This window comes from Ipomoea triloba, chromosome 5, assembly GCF_003576645.1.
Source record: "Ipomoea triloba cultivar NCNSP0323 chromosome 5, ASM357664v1".
NCBI lineage: Eukaryota > Viridiplantae > Streptophyta > Magnoliopsida > Solanales > Convolvulaceae > Ipomoea > Ipomoea triloba.
In genome coordinates this window covers 29809089-29824674 of record NC_044920.1, presented here as the reverse complement: position 1 = coordinate 29824674, position 15586 = coordinate 29809089, and the positions used below count along the sequence as shown (strand labels likewise).

Sequence of the window (15586 nt, the reverse complement as noted above, 5' to 3'; positions counted from 1 at the left end):
GGGGGGGGGGGGGGGGGGGGGGTTGAATAAGATAGAAAAACACAAGCATTATCAAGGTGTGTCATGTGTAAATTCTGATGATTTTTGCCCACAAAGGATAGATCCACAGCTGAAAATCTCGTGTTTTTCGTCCAATCAGGGCAGTTTGATTGAAAACGCTATATGTTGGTAGGAAAAAATGTTTCCATCCAACATACCGACCAAAAGGAAGGTTCAGAAAAATCTTTGTCAGAAATTCTGTCCAACTATATAATTTTTGGTCAGAAATAATGTCCAATGAACAAAAATAGAAGGGAAATTTCAGAGAGTAACCCACCATTCTTAAAAAGTGAGAATTTCCTACCAACAACCTGAAAATTAAAATACTTACCATTTTTAATTTCTACCTATCAATCAATTTGGGTTTACCAACCAACTCAACAGGTTGAACAGAATTTTCGTCCAACATTCATCTTTAAGGACAAAAAAATTGAAATTTTTATTAAAATACTGACCACCTTAGGATTGGACAGAAATAGCCAGATTTTCAGTAGTGATCCATAAACCAGACTTAACTAAGAAAATGGTAAAGTCCGGCTAATTTGGCAGTGGCTACCCTAGTTTGTAGTAGTTTAATCTGAGGATAAATCTTAATCTTACCGACAGTATCATAGACGACATCGAACTTCTGCGGCAAGTCTTCCACATTCTCCTTTGTGTAATCAATGACCTGATCAGCGCCAAGCCTTTTCAGCAACTCAATTTTTTTAGCACTGGAGGTTGCAGCAATTTCAGATGCACCAAACACGTGCTTTGCCACCTGAATAACGAGACTTCCAACCCCACCGGCGCCGCCCAAAACAAGAATGGATTTTCCGGCGGAAATTCCGGCCTGTTCAAGGCCGCCGTACGCGGTCTCAATAGCAAGCGGAAGGCTAGCGGCTTCAGGGAAGCTTAGATTGTTGGGTTTGAGAGCAAGGAGGTTCTCTTCCACGGCAGTGTACTCCGCTAAAGAACCAAATTGTCTGGGATGGTTTATAGGATGTTCGTTTATGTTTCCGTACACTTCGTCACCAAGTTTAAACTTGGTTACTTGACTCCCCACCTTCACCACTACCCCGGCAACATCGTATCCCGGAACAATCTGCATAATCATATTTCATGTTAGTTAATGAGCTAATGAGCTCTTAGCTGATAGCTGATTTATCAAAAAATTGATTGAAAAAGATGTTTTGAACAGTTTTTTGAATTTTAACATTTTAGAACAATAAGCTGTTACAAAAAGCTAATTGATTATTTAACAAGTAAAACAAGATTAAATAAACCAAAATTAGTTATAAGCTAACGATGTTACCAAACAGTGTCTATATAATAATTGGGAAGCCGGAGAGGTTTACCGGAAAAGGGGCATCAGTGGAGCGGAATAAGCCGAGCATGCGTTTGGCGTCTACGGGGTTGAGAGCGGCGGCGATAACTTTGATGAGAAGCTGGTCATCTTTAGGAGTTGGAACCGGCAAATCTGTATGAAATTTGAGGACATTTACGGCTTTCCCGTCTTGGGTATAAGCCCAACCCTTCATCGTCGAAGGAATGTTCTCTGCTGCCATCGATTAGCTAGGGTGATTAATACAAGAACAGAAGTTTACTTAGCTTAAAGATGGTATGTTTTGGTTGTGGATGGAATGAAGAAGGTTCAATCTTGCATATATATATATATATATATATAGATCAGACCACTGGGATTCTAGGCTTTTCCTTTGCATGTTTTTCAACGGATCAGATTTATGGATGCATGTATTTTGCCATGATTTAGTCACTAGGTTCAGTCTTGCAGGATTGCATTAATTGTGTCTTTGTCTTCAACTATCAATTGATGACGTCATGGCATACCATTATTGGTAGTCTGGTACATGATATATTACTATATTAGGAGGTCGCAGATAGCAAATGGTTTTTCTGCATGTATTTTTATACCAAAAGTGGCAAGATTAATAAACTGACGTCACGGCATACCATTTCGATCTGCAGTTTTACTATGCATGCATGATTATGAATGAACTTTTGTTTGTTTTATTTGTTTGTTTTTGTGTGTGTGTGTGTGTTTTTTTTTTTTTTTTGGCTTATTTATCCAGCATTTTATAGGCATTTAATTTAAGGAAAGCCGAGTTTTGAACTTTGGTTTATTCTCATGGCATACTATTTTTACACCTTCGGCCTTACGGAGAGAAAATTAAAGTATCTTGTTGGAAGGAAAATTATGTTCCAACTTATGAGTTGAAAATTAAAGCATCTTATTGGAAGGAAAATTATGTTCCAACTTATGCGTTTAAGCTGATATTAAGTATTAACCATGAATTTATTAATACTTTAAAGGAAAGGAAACATTGATCAATACTTTAAAGGAAAGGAAACATTGATCAAAAGACATGAGTTCATTAGTTTTATCGTGTTTTTTACTCCATACTTTATAGTAACAAAAATAAATAAATAAAACCATATAATGTTACCATTCTAATTCCAAGATTAATACAAAGTTTAAACTTTCTTCGATCAAATACAGGCCGGTCTAAGGTGGCTAACTGGTTGAGGGTTTGGCTTTGGTCAAGTGGAAATGAAGAAAATAGCATGGTTGAAGACTTGAAGCTTCGTTTTTCAATCAAGGGATTTGTTTTAAGCCACCCGAGTATTTGGTACAAATTATCTCATATAATTTCAAGAATGTGAATATTATAATATCATATTCTCTAATTTCAAGAATGTGAATGTTGTAATACCATATACCTTTGAAATCATTGTAGGGAATATAAGATGGTTGAATTTTGTTTTAAATTTTTTTAAAAAAACATTTATAAGAATCACGTTACTCAGAGAAGAAGAAACAGAGTGGAAGCAAACAACAATGATGTCCCATACTTTCCAAGATTGCAAATTACACAAAAAGATGTAGTACAACGCCTAGAATTTTATGGAAATAATATACGAAGAATTTCGTCACTATAATAAACACTGTAAATCCTTTCCTGACGGCGCTGCTGTGTAAGGACACTGGAGGGAAACCATTGTACGGAGTACATGTTATGGTACAAAAGAGGGAAAAGATCCTCACAGACCTGAGAAGAATTCACGAGCTTCATAGTAACAATCTATGACAATGTTGAATAGAGGGTGAATCCGTTCGACTAGGTTGTTGGAATAAGGGCCCAAGATGTCCCGGGGCAAAGGCGGAGTGCCAAAATCACTTGCACAGCTATACTGAGAAATCGACAGACCACTCAGGCAGTAACATGTATGGTAGTGATCTCTGGCCTTCCCTGGTTTGTCCCTGAAACCGCCCTCTACCTGCACGCGTCAACCATATCCGAGAATAAATTTAAAAAGATTCTACTGCATAGAAACGAAAGTACAGAGAGCAGGATGCCCAAGGTAGTGATTTGCATTTGGGTCCTATACGCTATACCTGTGAGCAAAGTATGATGTAGCGCTGCAAATTTAGGCTATCAAATAGAGGTCTCCTAGAAGCATGTCTATTGATAAACTCATAACCAATGTCGTTCAAGTTCTTCACTGGTTCAAAAGCACCATGCTCTGGTCCAGCTGAAAGAAATAAAATTGTTCAGATGATGAATTCAAAATCGTGAGATGCTAGTGAGAGAGATTGCTTAAGTTCAGGAAGTTGGCCACTGCTGTTGAAATAATATTATATATGTAGTCAATGTTTTAATACCTCCCTGCCTGAGATGAAAAGATTCATCCGTGTGAGTGGAAGTTCCTTCAAGGTGGTCTTCTCCATCAGAGGAACTAGACGCAACAGAACCATGGTCACACTCCATAACATTCAAATGCAACCTTTGTAATATCGCAGCCACTCCACCCTGCCATGTAGCATCCATAGGAACATATCTGAATAATCTCTCAGTCCCGATATAAAACTTATACTTCTAAAGCCAACTGCTATTACCTGCCAAAACGAATAGCAACCATCTACCAATTTATTTGTTCTCCCTTGGAATCCACCTTCCACTCCTTGCCTGAATACCATCCAATCCTAGCATAAACATATATTCATCAGAACATTCATAGCATTACATGAAATTGCTAGATAAAGAATTACAGTTGTCCAGTATAGAATATAGAGGATAGCACAGAAGTCACTGATCAATCATTGGCTGATATACAAAAGCAAGAGAAGTAAGCTCATAGTGAATACTATTAAAAGAAAGAATCAACTTACAAGTAAGCTTTGCAAGTCCAAACAATTAACTTCATTGATCAGAACCATTGCAGCCAAACCACAAAATGTATACCTGGGCAGATAACCAATCAGATCAGTAAGATGTTATTAATTACATAAGCAGCTAAAACGATTCACTTTGAGAACAGACAAAACTCTATAGAAATGGTAGCTTAATACCCATACAAGATACGGAGTAATATGTAAATTACACATGCCCTAAAAATATGCAATGTGCAGTGTGCAAAAACTCTATAAGACAGTTACTAAATAAACAAACAAGAAAATAAGCAGATTTAATTCTCCTATTAAAGAAATATAGAATACATATAGTACGTGACTTACCCACCATGAGCTTCAGAACCTGGTTCTCCAGCAATTCCACCTTCATATGTTTGACAACTACAAATGATAAGAGAGATTGTGTGAGCTCATAAAAGTTTAAGCCATCTTAATTCTTCTAATTTATCTGTTAGAATCAACATCACTGGCACCAGGACTAAAAAAGTAAAAATTAGCTATTAAGTGCCTCTAATACCATGAAAATGATTCAGTACATGACTGCAAAATACACCAGGACATTCTTCTGAAGCACACTTGTCAACTCTCATCAAACATGACTAAATGAGTTACACTGGATTTAGACACATTGTTCATACTTCATAGTTTCCTAAGGTAAAGAATATGCACCTAGTAGGAGAAGGGAAGTGTTAAAAACAAACCTTACAATGAAATTTCCAACATTATGAGTTAGCTTATCATCCAGAATGTTCAGGATGCTTGCAACCTGACCAAATATTGCATGTATTCTATATTAGTTAGTAAACATGCAACATTAAAATACAGTTTGAAAAACAGTTGATAAAAAGGAATGATTTGTGAATAAAACTCTTTAGTTTCAAAAAAAAAAAAAAAGGTGGGGGGCATTGGTGAAGAAATGAAAAAAGCTTAGTGGAGGACAGGATGCAGAGCTCAAACTTACTGAAATGGCAGTATAGCATGCACGAACATCCACTTCCCCACCATCGTGCATCCTAAGAGCAAACAATTAATATATTATGGAGGAAAATTGTACAAAAGCAAAGTTACTTAGGAGTTCAAGGCCAAGATGAAATGTAGGATTGAACTAAGGTCACTATAACAACAAAAGCACTTTAATCAGCAAATGGTTATTCTCAAAGATCCCATTCCCTCAGATCAGATAAAGTGCAAGCAGACAGAAAAACACATACCTGAAGCCACCATTTGCTTCTTTCATTCGCAGCAAAAAGGAGTATAATTTATCTCTGAGATATATTACCGAACGTGTCAAGATCACACCAAACAATGCATGACATGTACATAACATAAGAAATGGGGATTGACCAGGCACCTCTTAATTGATGAGAAAGATTTTTGACCTCCCAAAGTTATGAGTGCATTAACTGCAGCATAGGTTGTTGCAAGATGTGGCATCTGACCAAGAGCAGAAGTGGATTTTATTCCAAGAAGATAAGCATACTAATTTAAGAACTCTAGATTTTGAAGTTACAGTACTCAGTTGCATGAAAAAAATTTAGTAAACCTATTAACAATACAAATTCAACTAGGATTTAAGCTGATGAAGATAAACTTGCCTGACCAGGTCCACCGCCATATCCACCATTTGGATCCTGCAGTTATGAAAAAATCACATCAATAAGCTTTTTGGCCATGAAACATCATGATGTGCAGCAGAATACGGAAACAAGCTGAGAAGATATTTCTAGCCGTTTACTTCCTTTGTTTTCATTTTGGACAGCACATGATGTTTCCCAGCAACAGTTCAAATGCAAAGTAAAACATAAAACCAGATAGAGAACTTTTCAAAAAAGACTTTCAAAAAAAATAATATTAAACGCATAAATCTGCTAACAAGGAAGACTAATTACAAAAGAAGTGGCATCAGAAAGTGTGAAGCACCCAATGGAACTCTTTAAAGAAATGCAATCAAGGCTTAAGCAACAAGCATTGAATTGGACACCTAAGGATGCTCATCTGCACAGATCAATCTAGAAGTCTGCACTTCTTTTACTTTAGGAACCAGATTGGAAACGCATATACAAGTACCTTAATTATTAATATCACAATGTAGTCAGAAATCTATCCTGCTTATTTCATTTTCCCAATATAATAATGATTTAAAATATCAACATTCATATTTCAGATAGCAGCATAAAGCTATGCAAAGAGTGACAAACCTGGCAGCGACTGAGAAAGTCAATGGCGTCGTCTTTCAATTTATCGTCAATAGACTCGCCCAATAAAGCAATCGAGTGGATCATCCAATAGCACATCCAAGGTCGACTGTCGATAAGCAAAACCTAGTAACTTCCTTCAAGTGGGATAAATTATTTTAATTATCAATCAAAAACGACGGAATCTATCATACTTTGCATCGAGAACAGAAAACGATGGACCGAGGTGCTGGAGTCCTCTGTAAAGATACTCAACGTGCTTCTCACGTTGAAGCTCCAGGCTGAAAGAACAACCAAATTGTAAGAAACACACATATATCCAAATTAACTTGAATATATCCAAATTAACTTGAAGTGTGGATATATGAAGTAAGATGAAACCCTATGAATTAAGAGAGAGGAAGAGAGCTGACATGACGGACTGAGAGTTGGGAGGGATGCTGAAGAAGAAGTTGTAAATTTCGCGGACTTGACGCTCTACCATCCATTGTTCTTCCTGAGTCTTCGTCCCCGTCGTAGACTCCATCGTCGCTATTCCGATCACCGGAAAAAAAGCACTCAAACTGGCCGGCGGGTGAGGACCGTGACGTTGACCTTCTATGCTTCAACAGTTCAACTTCGACTTCGATTCGCTTACTTGTACGGCCCGCAGGGCATATCCGTTGTCGGCGTATGCTTAACGGACAACGGAGTATTCAGTAATTTTCTCTTTTACTACGGAGTATACGTTTTACAATAACATTTGAGGGTAAACCCCTATACTCTCTAAAATTAGAGTAGACCACTTTATTTCATTATTGGAATTTGGTCCACTAATTCTAAAAGGAAATTAATCAAATTATAGGGGTTTCAGGTTCGATGGAAAACATATTTCATAGAAAATGTTTTTTTTAAGTGGAGAAAAATTATGTTTTATGTTGTTTGATTCGATGAAAAATATTTTTCATTATAATTTTTTTTTAAGAATAGGAAAAATTCTTTACTAATTCATCTTATGTATTTTGTTTTTTATAAAAAACTAGTATGACAATTTTACCGTCTAAGCACTAAGCATCTTTCGATGCACGATTAGCGCCTAACGCCTTCTGTAACATTGCTTATTGTTTAGATTAGTAGGGCAACCATATGATTTTTTTTTTTTTTTTTAACAACCATATGATCTATAAAAGGTGAAACATCTCAATATTTTTCCATCTCAACATTACACCTTTGGCCTCGTGTTATCTAGAAATATATAAAGTATATATTCTCACACCTAAACTATTGGGACTAAAAGTAACACCATAGCATTAAAAAAAAATAATAAGGAAGATGGTTTGAAAACATTGACAAATTGGTGCCGCATGGGCAACTCAGTTGCTCACAGGGGTGAAGTTTGGGAAGAAAGATCAGCGATTTAGTCTCACCAACAGTAGTGTGTGAGCAACCTCTCAAAGTGAGGAGGCATCTTACCCGTAATAAGCAAAAGTCTAGCCTATGTGATCAACTAAGTTGTCAACTTATACTATCTCATATGCTCTGTTAGGTCGGGGCGTGACGGCATTTGAAGTTAGGGATTCAATCTTTCGGAAAGAAACATTGACAAATTGGAACAGCATTTATAGCCTTGCTCATATTTGTGTTTTTATGATTATAATAATTATTGTTTTAAGTGGATCATTATAATATTAAGAGTCATTTCCATTTTTTGTCCTATTATTATTGGGGCATTGCCAATTTTAGTCAACTTCATTAATTTTTGCTACATTGCGCCCAGTCTTATTTAGTCGTTGCCACTTTTAGTCCACCGTTAAAATTTTCGTCAAATGACCGTCCAAAACAGGGGTATTTTGGTCTTTTCATGCTTTGATCATCTCCTTTACCTTTGTAGTTGTTTTCCTTACATATTTTCATCCAATGAAGAGGTCCGGCGAAAGCCATGGATTTGTAATGTGGCTCACATGACTTTCGCCAGACCTCGTCATTGGATGAAAATGTGTAAGGAATTGAAAACCACTGCAAAGGGTCAAGGAGATGACCAACGCATGAAAAGACCAAAAATATCCCTGTTTTGGACGGCAATTTGATGAAAATTTTAACGGTGGACTAAAAGTGACAAAGACTAAATAAGACTAGTCGCAATGTGGCAAAAATTAATGAAGTGGACTAAAATAGGCAATGCCCAATAACAATAAGACAGAAAATGAAAATGACTCTAATATTAAATACAAAAGATTATAAATATTAACTTCATACAAAATAGAAGGCATGATGTATACATAATCACTCAGATTTAAACACTTATTCAATACTTGAATCACAAATTTACAATTAATGTCAATTTTATCATAATGACACACTCGTTCCATCAAAGAGTAGACGTGTGACATCAAACATTTTAAAAAGGGAAAATGACACTTTTTCCCCTTATGTTATGTGCATATAGCACTTTCTCCTCCTGTATTATTAAAGTGACAGTTTTTTCCCCTGAAATGTTAAATTGACATTTTTACCCTTAAAAATAATTATTTCATTATTTTTCTTCTCCAACAAATTATTACTTATATGTATGGATGATCACGATTCGGTTCGAACCTAACCAAACCCTGCAGCAATCATACCGAAATAGTATGGACGGTTCTGGTTACGATTCAGAACCGAAAAATAAAATTAAATAATTGTTGAACCGTGAACCGGAACTGAACCACAGTCATATATAGTGAAAATGGTCAAACACTTATTATTTGATAAATCAGTACGGTTCTGTTCCAATTTTGATTTTGAACCGTCAATCAAAACTTATTTATTTATTTTTATAATTTTATTTCTTATTTAAAAATAGTCTAAATTTAACAATTATTTTATTTTATTTTTTCGGTTCTGAATTGTAACCGTAACCGTCCATACTTTTTAAGTTCAATTGCTACAGTGTTCGATTAGGTTCGTATCGAACCGTAATCTTCCATACATATTAGTAATATAATTTGTTGAAGAATAAAAATAAATGAAATAGTTATTTTTAAGCGAAAAAATGTCAATTTAACATTTCAGGGGAAAAAGCTACCACTTTTAAAATAACTGAGGGGAAAAAATTGTCATTTTAATAACTCAGGAGGAAAAAGTGCTATATGCACATAACATAGGGAGAAAAAGTGTCATTTTCCCTTTTAAAAATTTGAGACTAAAATACTAAATGCATTAGAAAGAGACCGAGACCAAACATAACATTATCATTATAAATTGAAAGACAAATGTGAACTGTATTCCTTAAGATTGTCTTGTATAATTAAGGAGACCAAGCCATGAGCCACCTACACCAGATAGTTGCTCCATTAGATAGGCTCCGTTTGGTTTCCGTGAAATCGTCTCAATCCATTTCATGGATTAATCAAATCGGGCTGTCCCTAGTTGGTTAGTTATCAAGTGTGGCACGTATCTACATCGCAAATTATGCTGTGGACCCAGGTCCATCTTGCAAGGTGGACCTGGGTCCAAAACTACGTCGTTTTTGTCTTTTTTTTTTTTAAATTAGTAAACATATTGCTGAATATAGAGTTGTCCAAAAATGTGTGAATGTAGAGGTTTCAAAGTGTGAATGTAGAGTATAGAAATCGTGAATGTAGATTTATGATTGTGTGAATGTAGAGTTGCCCAGAAATGTGTGAATGTGAAGGTTTCAAATTGTGAATATGAAGTATAGAAATCGTGAATGTAGGGTTATGCATGTGTGAATCTGTAATAGAGTTAAGAAGTTCTACCAACTTGTAGCCCTGTAATGTGTGAATGTGGAGTTCTCAAGTTGTGAATGTGGAGTATAGGACATGTGAATATAGAGTTTTGAATGTATGAATGTGGAGTTTACAAATTGTGAATGTAGAGTATAGTGTATGTGAATGTAGATTATAGTTACTAAACATATAATCCTGTAATGTGTGAATGTGGAGTTTACAAATTGTGAATGTAGAGTATAGTGTATGTGAATGTAGACCCAGGTCCACCTTGCAATGTGGACTTGGGTCCACGGCATAACAACCCTATCTACATATGCTTTTGCACAATCAAAGATAATATTTGCAACTCAAAGAGAGTGATTGGCTAGATAGAATATAAGTTTCACTCTAAAAAAAAATTAAAAGTTTGATTGTTGTTAACATTTTTTTGGTTAATCCCATTATATATACTTTTCATCTGTAATTTATAAGTTATTGCAAAAAAATTAAATTTTATTTGATACGCAATCTAAAATAATAACATAATTTATTTGGTACACCGTCTTAAATAGTGACAATTATTTAAAATAATAAAAATAATACTAATAATATTTGCAACAAACAAAACATCAAACAGTCACATTGCACGTGTTTCCACTTTCCATCCAAAAGATGTCCCGGATAAGATGCCAATGGGTTCCCACTTTCAAATTGAAGAATTTTCTAAAAATATACAAAATTAAATAAAGAGCTTTTTAATCAAAGTTGTTCTTTTTGAAGTTATAAAACAAAAAATAATAATTTTGTACATAATTTCATATATAATCACACATACTCACATACCTACCTATCATTACATCATGCTTATCTACATACACACTTTTTCATTATCACGATTGTCCTTTATCATAATAATTCGTTCATTAATACCAATAACATCATACTAATTTTTCATTCACCATCGTAACACAACTTACTTGTTCATATTTAAAGGTTAAATAATATTCAAATTAATTTCAAAATTCAAAACAAAATTTAAAATTTTTATATACCTATATTGTTAATGTTTTAAATATTTGTAGTTATGTTACATTTGAATATAAAGTTGATTCAAATATCACATATTAACATTTTTCTCACACACACACACATATAACTCTAAACAAGAAATTATAATTAAAATTAACCATGTTTTTTAATATTTAAATAAAAATGAAAATTTGAAAAATATTGAAAAACTAGATATAAAATTCCTAAAATGAAAAATATATAAATACAAATTATGATAACTTTTTTTGTTTCTTTCTAAATTAATCATAGCATATTAGGATAGATTTTGAGATACCTTTGCTGGCTGGACCATCTTAAATTTCCTTATAATAGGTAAGTCGGTCAAAACGTATCGGATCAATATGTAAATATAATAAAATATTTGTTATTTATAAGAAAAAATATAATATTTTTTATGACAGATGTAATAATTTTATATTTTAATGTAAAAATATAATATTTTGTCAGTTAACTATGGTATATCAAAAGATTAATTTTGAAATTTCAGACATAATCCGAATCACAGCCGTTGATGTATTTGACGACGGTCAATTTGTAAAGAGCAGCCCCAACGGGGTCAAACATGAAAGCAGATATTGTACGACAAGTGTAGCAATCCATTATGCAAACCTTGACGGCGTCGCAGGTGGACGAGATAAGATTTTTATCAAGGCCGAGCTGTCACTTTCCATAATTCGAAACCTGCCCGGTCCCATTTCGACTACAAATAGGCTCGAGCGATACAATTCTCACTCACTCACGAATCACAGCAAGCAACTAAGAGATAGAGAGAGAGAGAGAGATGGCGATGAGGCGTGTTGCTGCTTCTGGGCTTCGGGCTTTTGCTTCTTACGGGAACCCATCCCTTCTCACCCGACAACTTCACGTAAGCCGTCGTCTCTTGAATTCTCAAAATTTGTGTCAGATTATGATCGCGATTTTGTTTGATTTAAGTATTTAACTGCGGCTTGAAAACAGGCTTCTCCCGGGAGCAAAAAGATCGTCGGTGTTTTCTACAAAGCAAATGAGTATGCTTCGATGAATCCCAATTTTGTAGGTTGCGTGGAGAATGCGCTGGGAATTCGTGATTGGTTGGAATCCCAAGGTCACCAGTACATAGTCACTCCTGACAAAGAAGGACCTGAGTCTGGTAAGAAAAATTATGATTTTCCCCCTCAAAACATATATAATTTGCTTTATTAGTGAACATAAACCTTAACTGCTTAACAGCTCTGAAGCAGATTCTTGATAGAAAGTTGTAATTTGACATTTTTGCTTGTCCTTTAGTAGTTATAGACATGATTCTAATTTCTAAATGCAAGTATTTTGTTTGGGTAATTACGAAACCTGCTAGGTGTAAACTCAGTTTTGTGATCCTAATAGTTCCAGTTCAAACCAAGGCCGTTTGGCAATCGAATTTTTAACTCCGTGATTATAAGTCAACAGTCTGGTCAACTTGACTGGGATTGCCAAGGCCAATAGATTGCTCTCACGGGGAGTCCAACTTGTAATTTTGTGGTTATCAAGTTAACAATCTGACCAATTTGGGTCCCTAAATGCAAGTATTATGCATTGTGTTTGTATTTGTGAGTTTTTTGAAAGTGATTGGAAGTATTTTTTGTTTTTTTCTGTTGTTTGCGATTGACAGAGCTGGAAAAGCATATTCCTGATCTACATGTGCTGATAACCACTCCCTTTCATCCTGCCTATGTCACGGCTGAAAGGATCAAGAAAGCCAAGAATTTGCAGCTGTTGCTCACTGCAGGCATTGGTTCAGATCACATAGATCTCAATGCTGCAGCTGCTGCTGGGCTGACGGTGGCAGAGGTCACTGGAAGCAACACAGTCTCGGTTGCAGAGGACGAACTGATGCGTATCCTCATTCTTGTTCGAAATTTCCTGCCCGGGTACCATCAGGTCATCAAAGGGGAGTGGGACGTTGCGGGAATTGCTTACAGAGCTTATGACCTCGAGGGGAAAACTGTTGGGACGGTTGGGGCTGGTCGGATTGGGAGGCTTTTACTCCAGAGATTGAAGCCTTTCAACTGCAATCTGCTGTACCATGATCGTCTCAAGATGGATCCTGCATTGGAGAAGGAAATTGGGGCAACGTTTGAGGAAGACCTTGATACTATGCTGTCAAAATGTGACATTGTTGTCATCAATACCCCTCTAACAGACAAAACAAAGTAAATTTATGTCTCTGTCAGCTCATTCAAAATGTAAATATGCAAGTTCTCATGGTCTTTCCATCTTTTGTTGTGATTTCAGGGGAATGTTTGACAAGAACAGGATTGCTAAGATGAAGAAGGGAGTGTTAGTGGTGAACAATGCTCGGGGCGCAATCATGGACACTCAAGCAGTTGCTGATGCTTGTTCCAGTGGACACATTGCAGGTAATTCTCGTCAAATCCTATGTAAAACATCCTTATCCAAGTGCCCTGAGCTGAATCCAGTGCTTTCTTGATCGACGTTTAGGCTACAGTGGCGACGTTTGGTACCCACAACCAGCTCCCAAGGACCATCCATGGCGATACATGCCAAATCAAGCCATGACGCCCCATATTTCCGGGACAACCATTGATGCACAGGTACCAATCCTGTTTTCCCCGTTTACTATGTAGTCTTCTCTTGATGAGAATGAAATGTTTGGAGTCAATACCCAATGTAGTACTTGACTATAGTTGTTTTTCTCGATTTAATCACCTAATTGAGTCTTGAGTTGTTAGAATCAAGGGTTAAATGGAGAAAAAAACACTATAACAGTCGATGACTAAATTGGGTAAAACCACTATAATCAGAACTAAATTAGGTATTAAAAGAGGGGAATTACTAAGTTATCTTAATAGAGGACTCAATTAGTTAAACCCATCAAAGTCCAGTATCCAATTAAGCACCGTTTATGACTAAATAAACAAAAAATCACTATAATGGATGACTAAATTGGATACTAACTTGAAATCTTTGAGCCATGTGTTTATGTAACTGTTTCTTGAAATGCTTTGCAGCTGAGGTATGCTGCAGGAACTAAGGACATGCTGGACAGGTATTTCAAGGGTGAAGAATTCCCTGCCCAGAATTACATTGTGAAGGATGGTCAATTGGCTAGCCAGTATCGTTGAACTGCTTCGGCATGATGCTGTGTTGTTGGTGGTGTTTTGTTGAGAATGTCAGTAATAAATGGGCCCTTATCTACAGTGTCTTTCAGAACACTTGTAATGTGAGAAAAAGGAACATTTCTCTGTTGTGGCTTTCAATCCCATCTTCTGATCTCTTGAAATTAAATTATCACCCAAAATGTTCTGGATAGCCAAATCAAATTCTGGATATATTATTTAAATTAAACATATTGCTAGTTAAAATCAACATGAAATTGATTTGACAGGGGAATGTAGTCTAAAATTAATATTGTTGAGTATATACTATATATATAGATTCTTCAATTTGATATTTAGGGGGCGTTTGGTTCACATAATGTTAGATTACCTTAGGGAATGTTAGATTGCTTGGAATGTTAGATAACTGGGAATTTTAGATATATGTGTTTGGTTTAAAATTGAAATAGGTAAATAAGACAACGGAAATAAGATAAATTGGTTAAAATGTCAAAAGTTCAATATTAGTAATAAGATAAGGGAATGTGAGATTACCTAAAAAATTGGGTGTATCTCACATTCCCTTCAAATAGCTAAAAACTACATCGGGAGGTTATGTTACTTTTCCTGGGAATCTTACATAACTTGAACCAAACATGATAATGTTATATTCCAAACAAATATAACCTTAGTTATCTTATATAACTTGAACCAAACGCCCCCTTAAAGTTAATTTCATGCACAACGTCATGATCCATAACTTCGATAGAAATAATATTACGAGAAAACAATATTTGTTGTCACTACATGTATACGAAATAGTGATTTTAACCTCTTGATATATTAAAGTGAGTATTATTGACCATTTAATTTTTCTTAATATGACAATTTTGGTTCCTCACCACTCACCAGTGGAATATGGAAGTTTTTATGGAACAATTAAAAAACTAAAATTATCACTTTGTGAAAAAGGACCAAAATTACCCATCATAAAAATTTTGAAAGACAATAATGTTAATGTCAACAATTAATAACAACATATTCTCAGTCAAATTCGTTCAGAATTATTACAATAGTAATTTTACTTAAAATACATTTTAAAGTACACATCTTTAATAATGATGTATAATTTATAGATTATTACACAAAAATAAAATTTATATATATACTTTCAAATAATAATTGCAATTTCTTTCGTCAGTCCAAATTTCAAAGTATATTATTTTCTCTAAAATTTACCAATCTAGTATGGATTGCTCCGTACACATTACGGAATACTTTTACAACCAATAGAAGGCCATATCAAAAAAAAAAAAAAAAAAAAAA

General features: G+C 35.1%; 3 protein-coding genes across 3 annotated transcripts in view; 1 reads left to right on the top strand and 2 right to left on the bottom strand.

Annotated features, from left to right (window-relative positions):
• Window positions 1–1644, bottom strand: part of LOC116020892 (2-methylene-furan-3-one reductase-like) — a 3335-nt gene extending 1691 nt beyond the window's left edge. The window contains exons 1-2 of the mRNA XM_031261459.1: window positions 1377–1644; window positions 640–1123 (exon numbers count right to left, since the gene is read on the bottom strand). Coding sequence (XP_031117319.1) covers window positions 640–1123; window positions 1377–1586 — 694 coding nt within the window. The 5' untranslated portion in view covers window positions 1587–1644. The remainder of the gene's footprint in view (window positions 1–639; window positions 1124–1376) is intronic.
• A 1219-nt stretch (window positions 1645–2863) lies between these two features.
• LOC116018978 (protein farnesyltransferase subunit beta) lies at window positions 2864–7098 on the bottom strand. Its single transcript, XM_031259033.1, has 14 exons — window positions 6840–7098; window positions 6621–6707; window positions 6430–6535; window positions 5827–5862; window positions 5583–5665; window positions 5443–5496; window positions 5193–5244; window positions 4933–4997; window positions 4556–4612; window positions 4211–4283; window positions 3938–4024; window positions 3704–3851; window positions 3437–3573; window positions 2864–3318 (listed from the first exon to the last, which is right to left on the bottom strand). The coding sequence occupies exons 1-14, from the start codon at window positions 6950–6952 to the stop codon at window positions 3082–3084; spliced, it is 1335 nt and encodes a 444-aa protein (XP_031114893.1). The 5' UTR covers window positions 6953–7098; the 3' UTR covers window positions 2864–3081.
• A 4792-nt stretch (window positions 7099–11890) lies between these two features.
• On the top strand, window positions 11891–14512 carry LOC116020124 (formate dehydrogenase, mitochondrial-like). Its single transcript, XM_031260612.1, has 6 exons — window positions 11891–12051; window positions 12144–12315; window positions 12814–13354; window positions 13437–13561; window positions 13644–13756; window positions 14174–14512. The coding sequence occupies exons 1-6, from the start codon at window positions 11968–11970 to the stop codon at window positions 14285–14287; spliced, it is 1149 nt and encodes a 382-aa protein (XP_031116472.1). The 5' UTR covers window positions 11891–11967; the 3' UTR covers window positions 14288–14512.
• The last annotated feature ends 1074 nt before the right edge of the window (window positions 14513–15586 follow it).

Excerpts from the sequence above, each read along its gene's own strand:
- LOC116018978 (XM_031259033.1), bottom strand. The coding sequence starts at position 6,952 with ATGGAGTCTACGACGGGGACGAAGACTCAGGAAGAACAATGGATGGTA. Across the intron at positions 4,284-4,555 it reads GGTTCTGAAGCTCATGGTGG|GTATACATTTTGTGGTTTGG; the intron begins GTAAGTCACGTA and ends TTATCTGCCCAG. Across the intron at positions 4,025-4,210 it reads TGGACTTGCAAAGCTTACTT|GATTGGATGGTATTCAGGCA; the intron begins GTAAGTTGATTC and ends TGTTTATGCTAG.
- LOC116020124 (XM_031260612.1), top strand. The coding sequence starts at position 11,968 with ATGGCGATGAGGCGTGTTGCTGCTTCTGGGCTTCGGGCTTTTGCTTCT. Across the intron at positions 13,355-13,436 it reads CCTCTAACAGACAAAACAAA|GGGAATGTTTGACAAGAACA; the intron begins GTAAATTTATGT and ends TTGTGATTTCAG. Across the intron at positions 13,562-13,643 it reads TTCCAGTGGACACATTGCAG|GCTACAGTGGCGACGTTTGG; the intron begins GTAATTCTCGTC and ends ATCGACGTTTAG.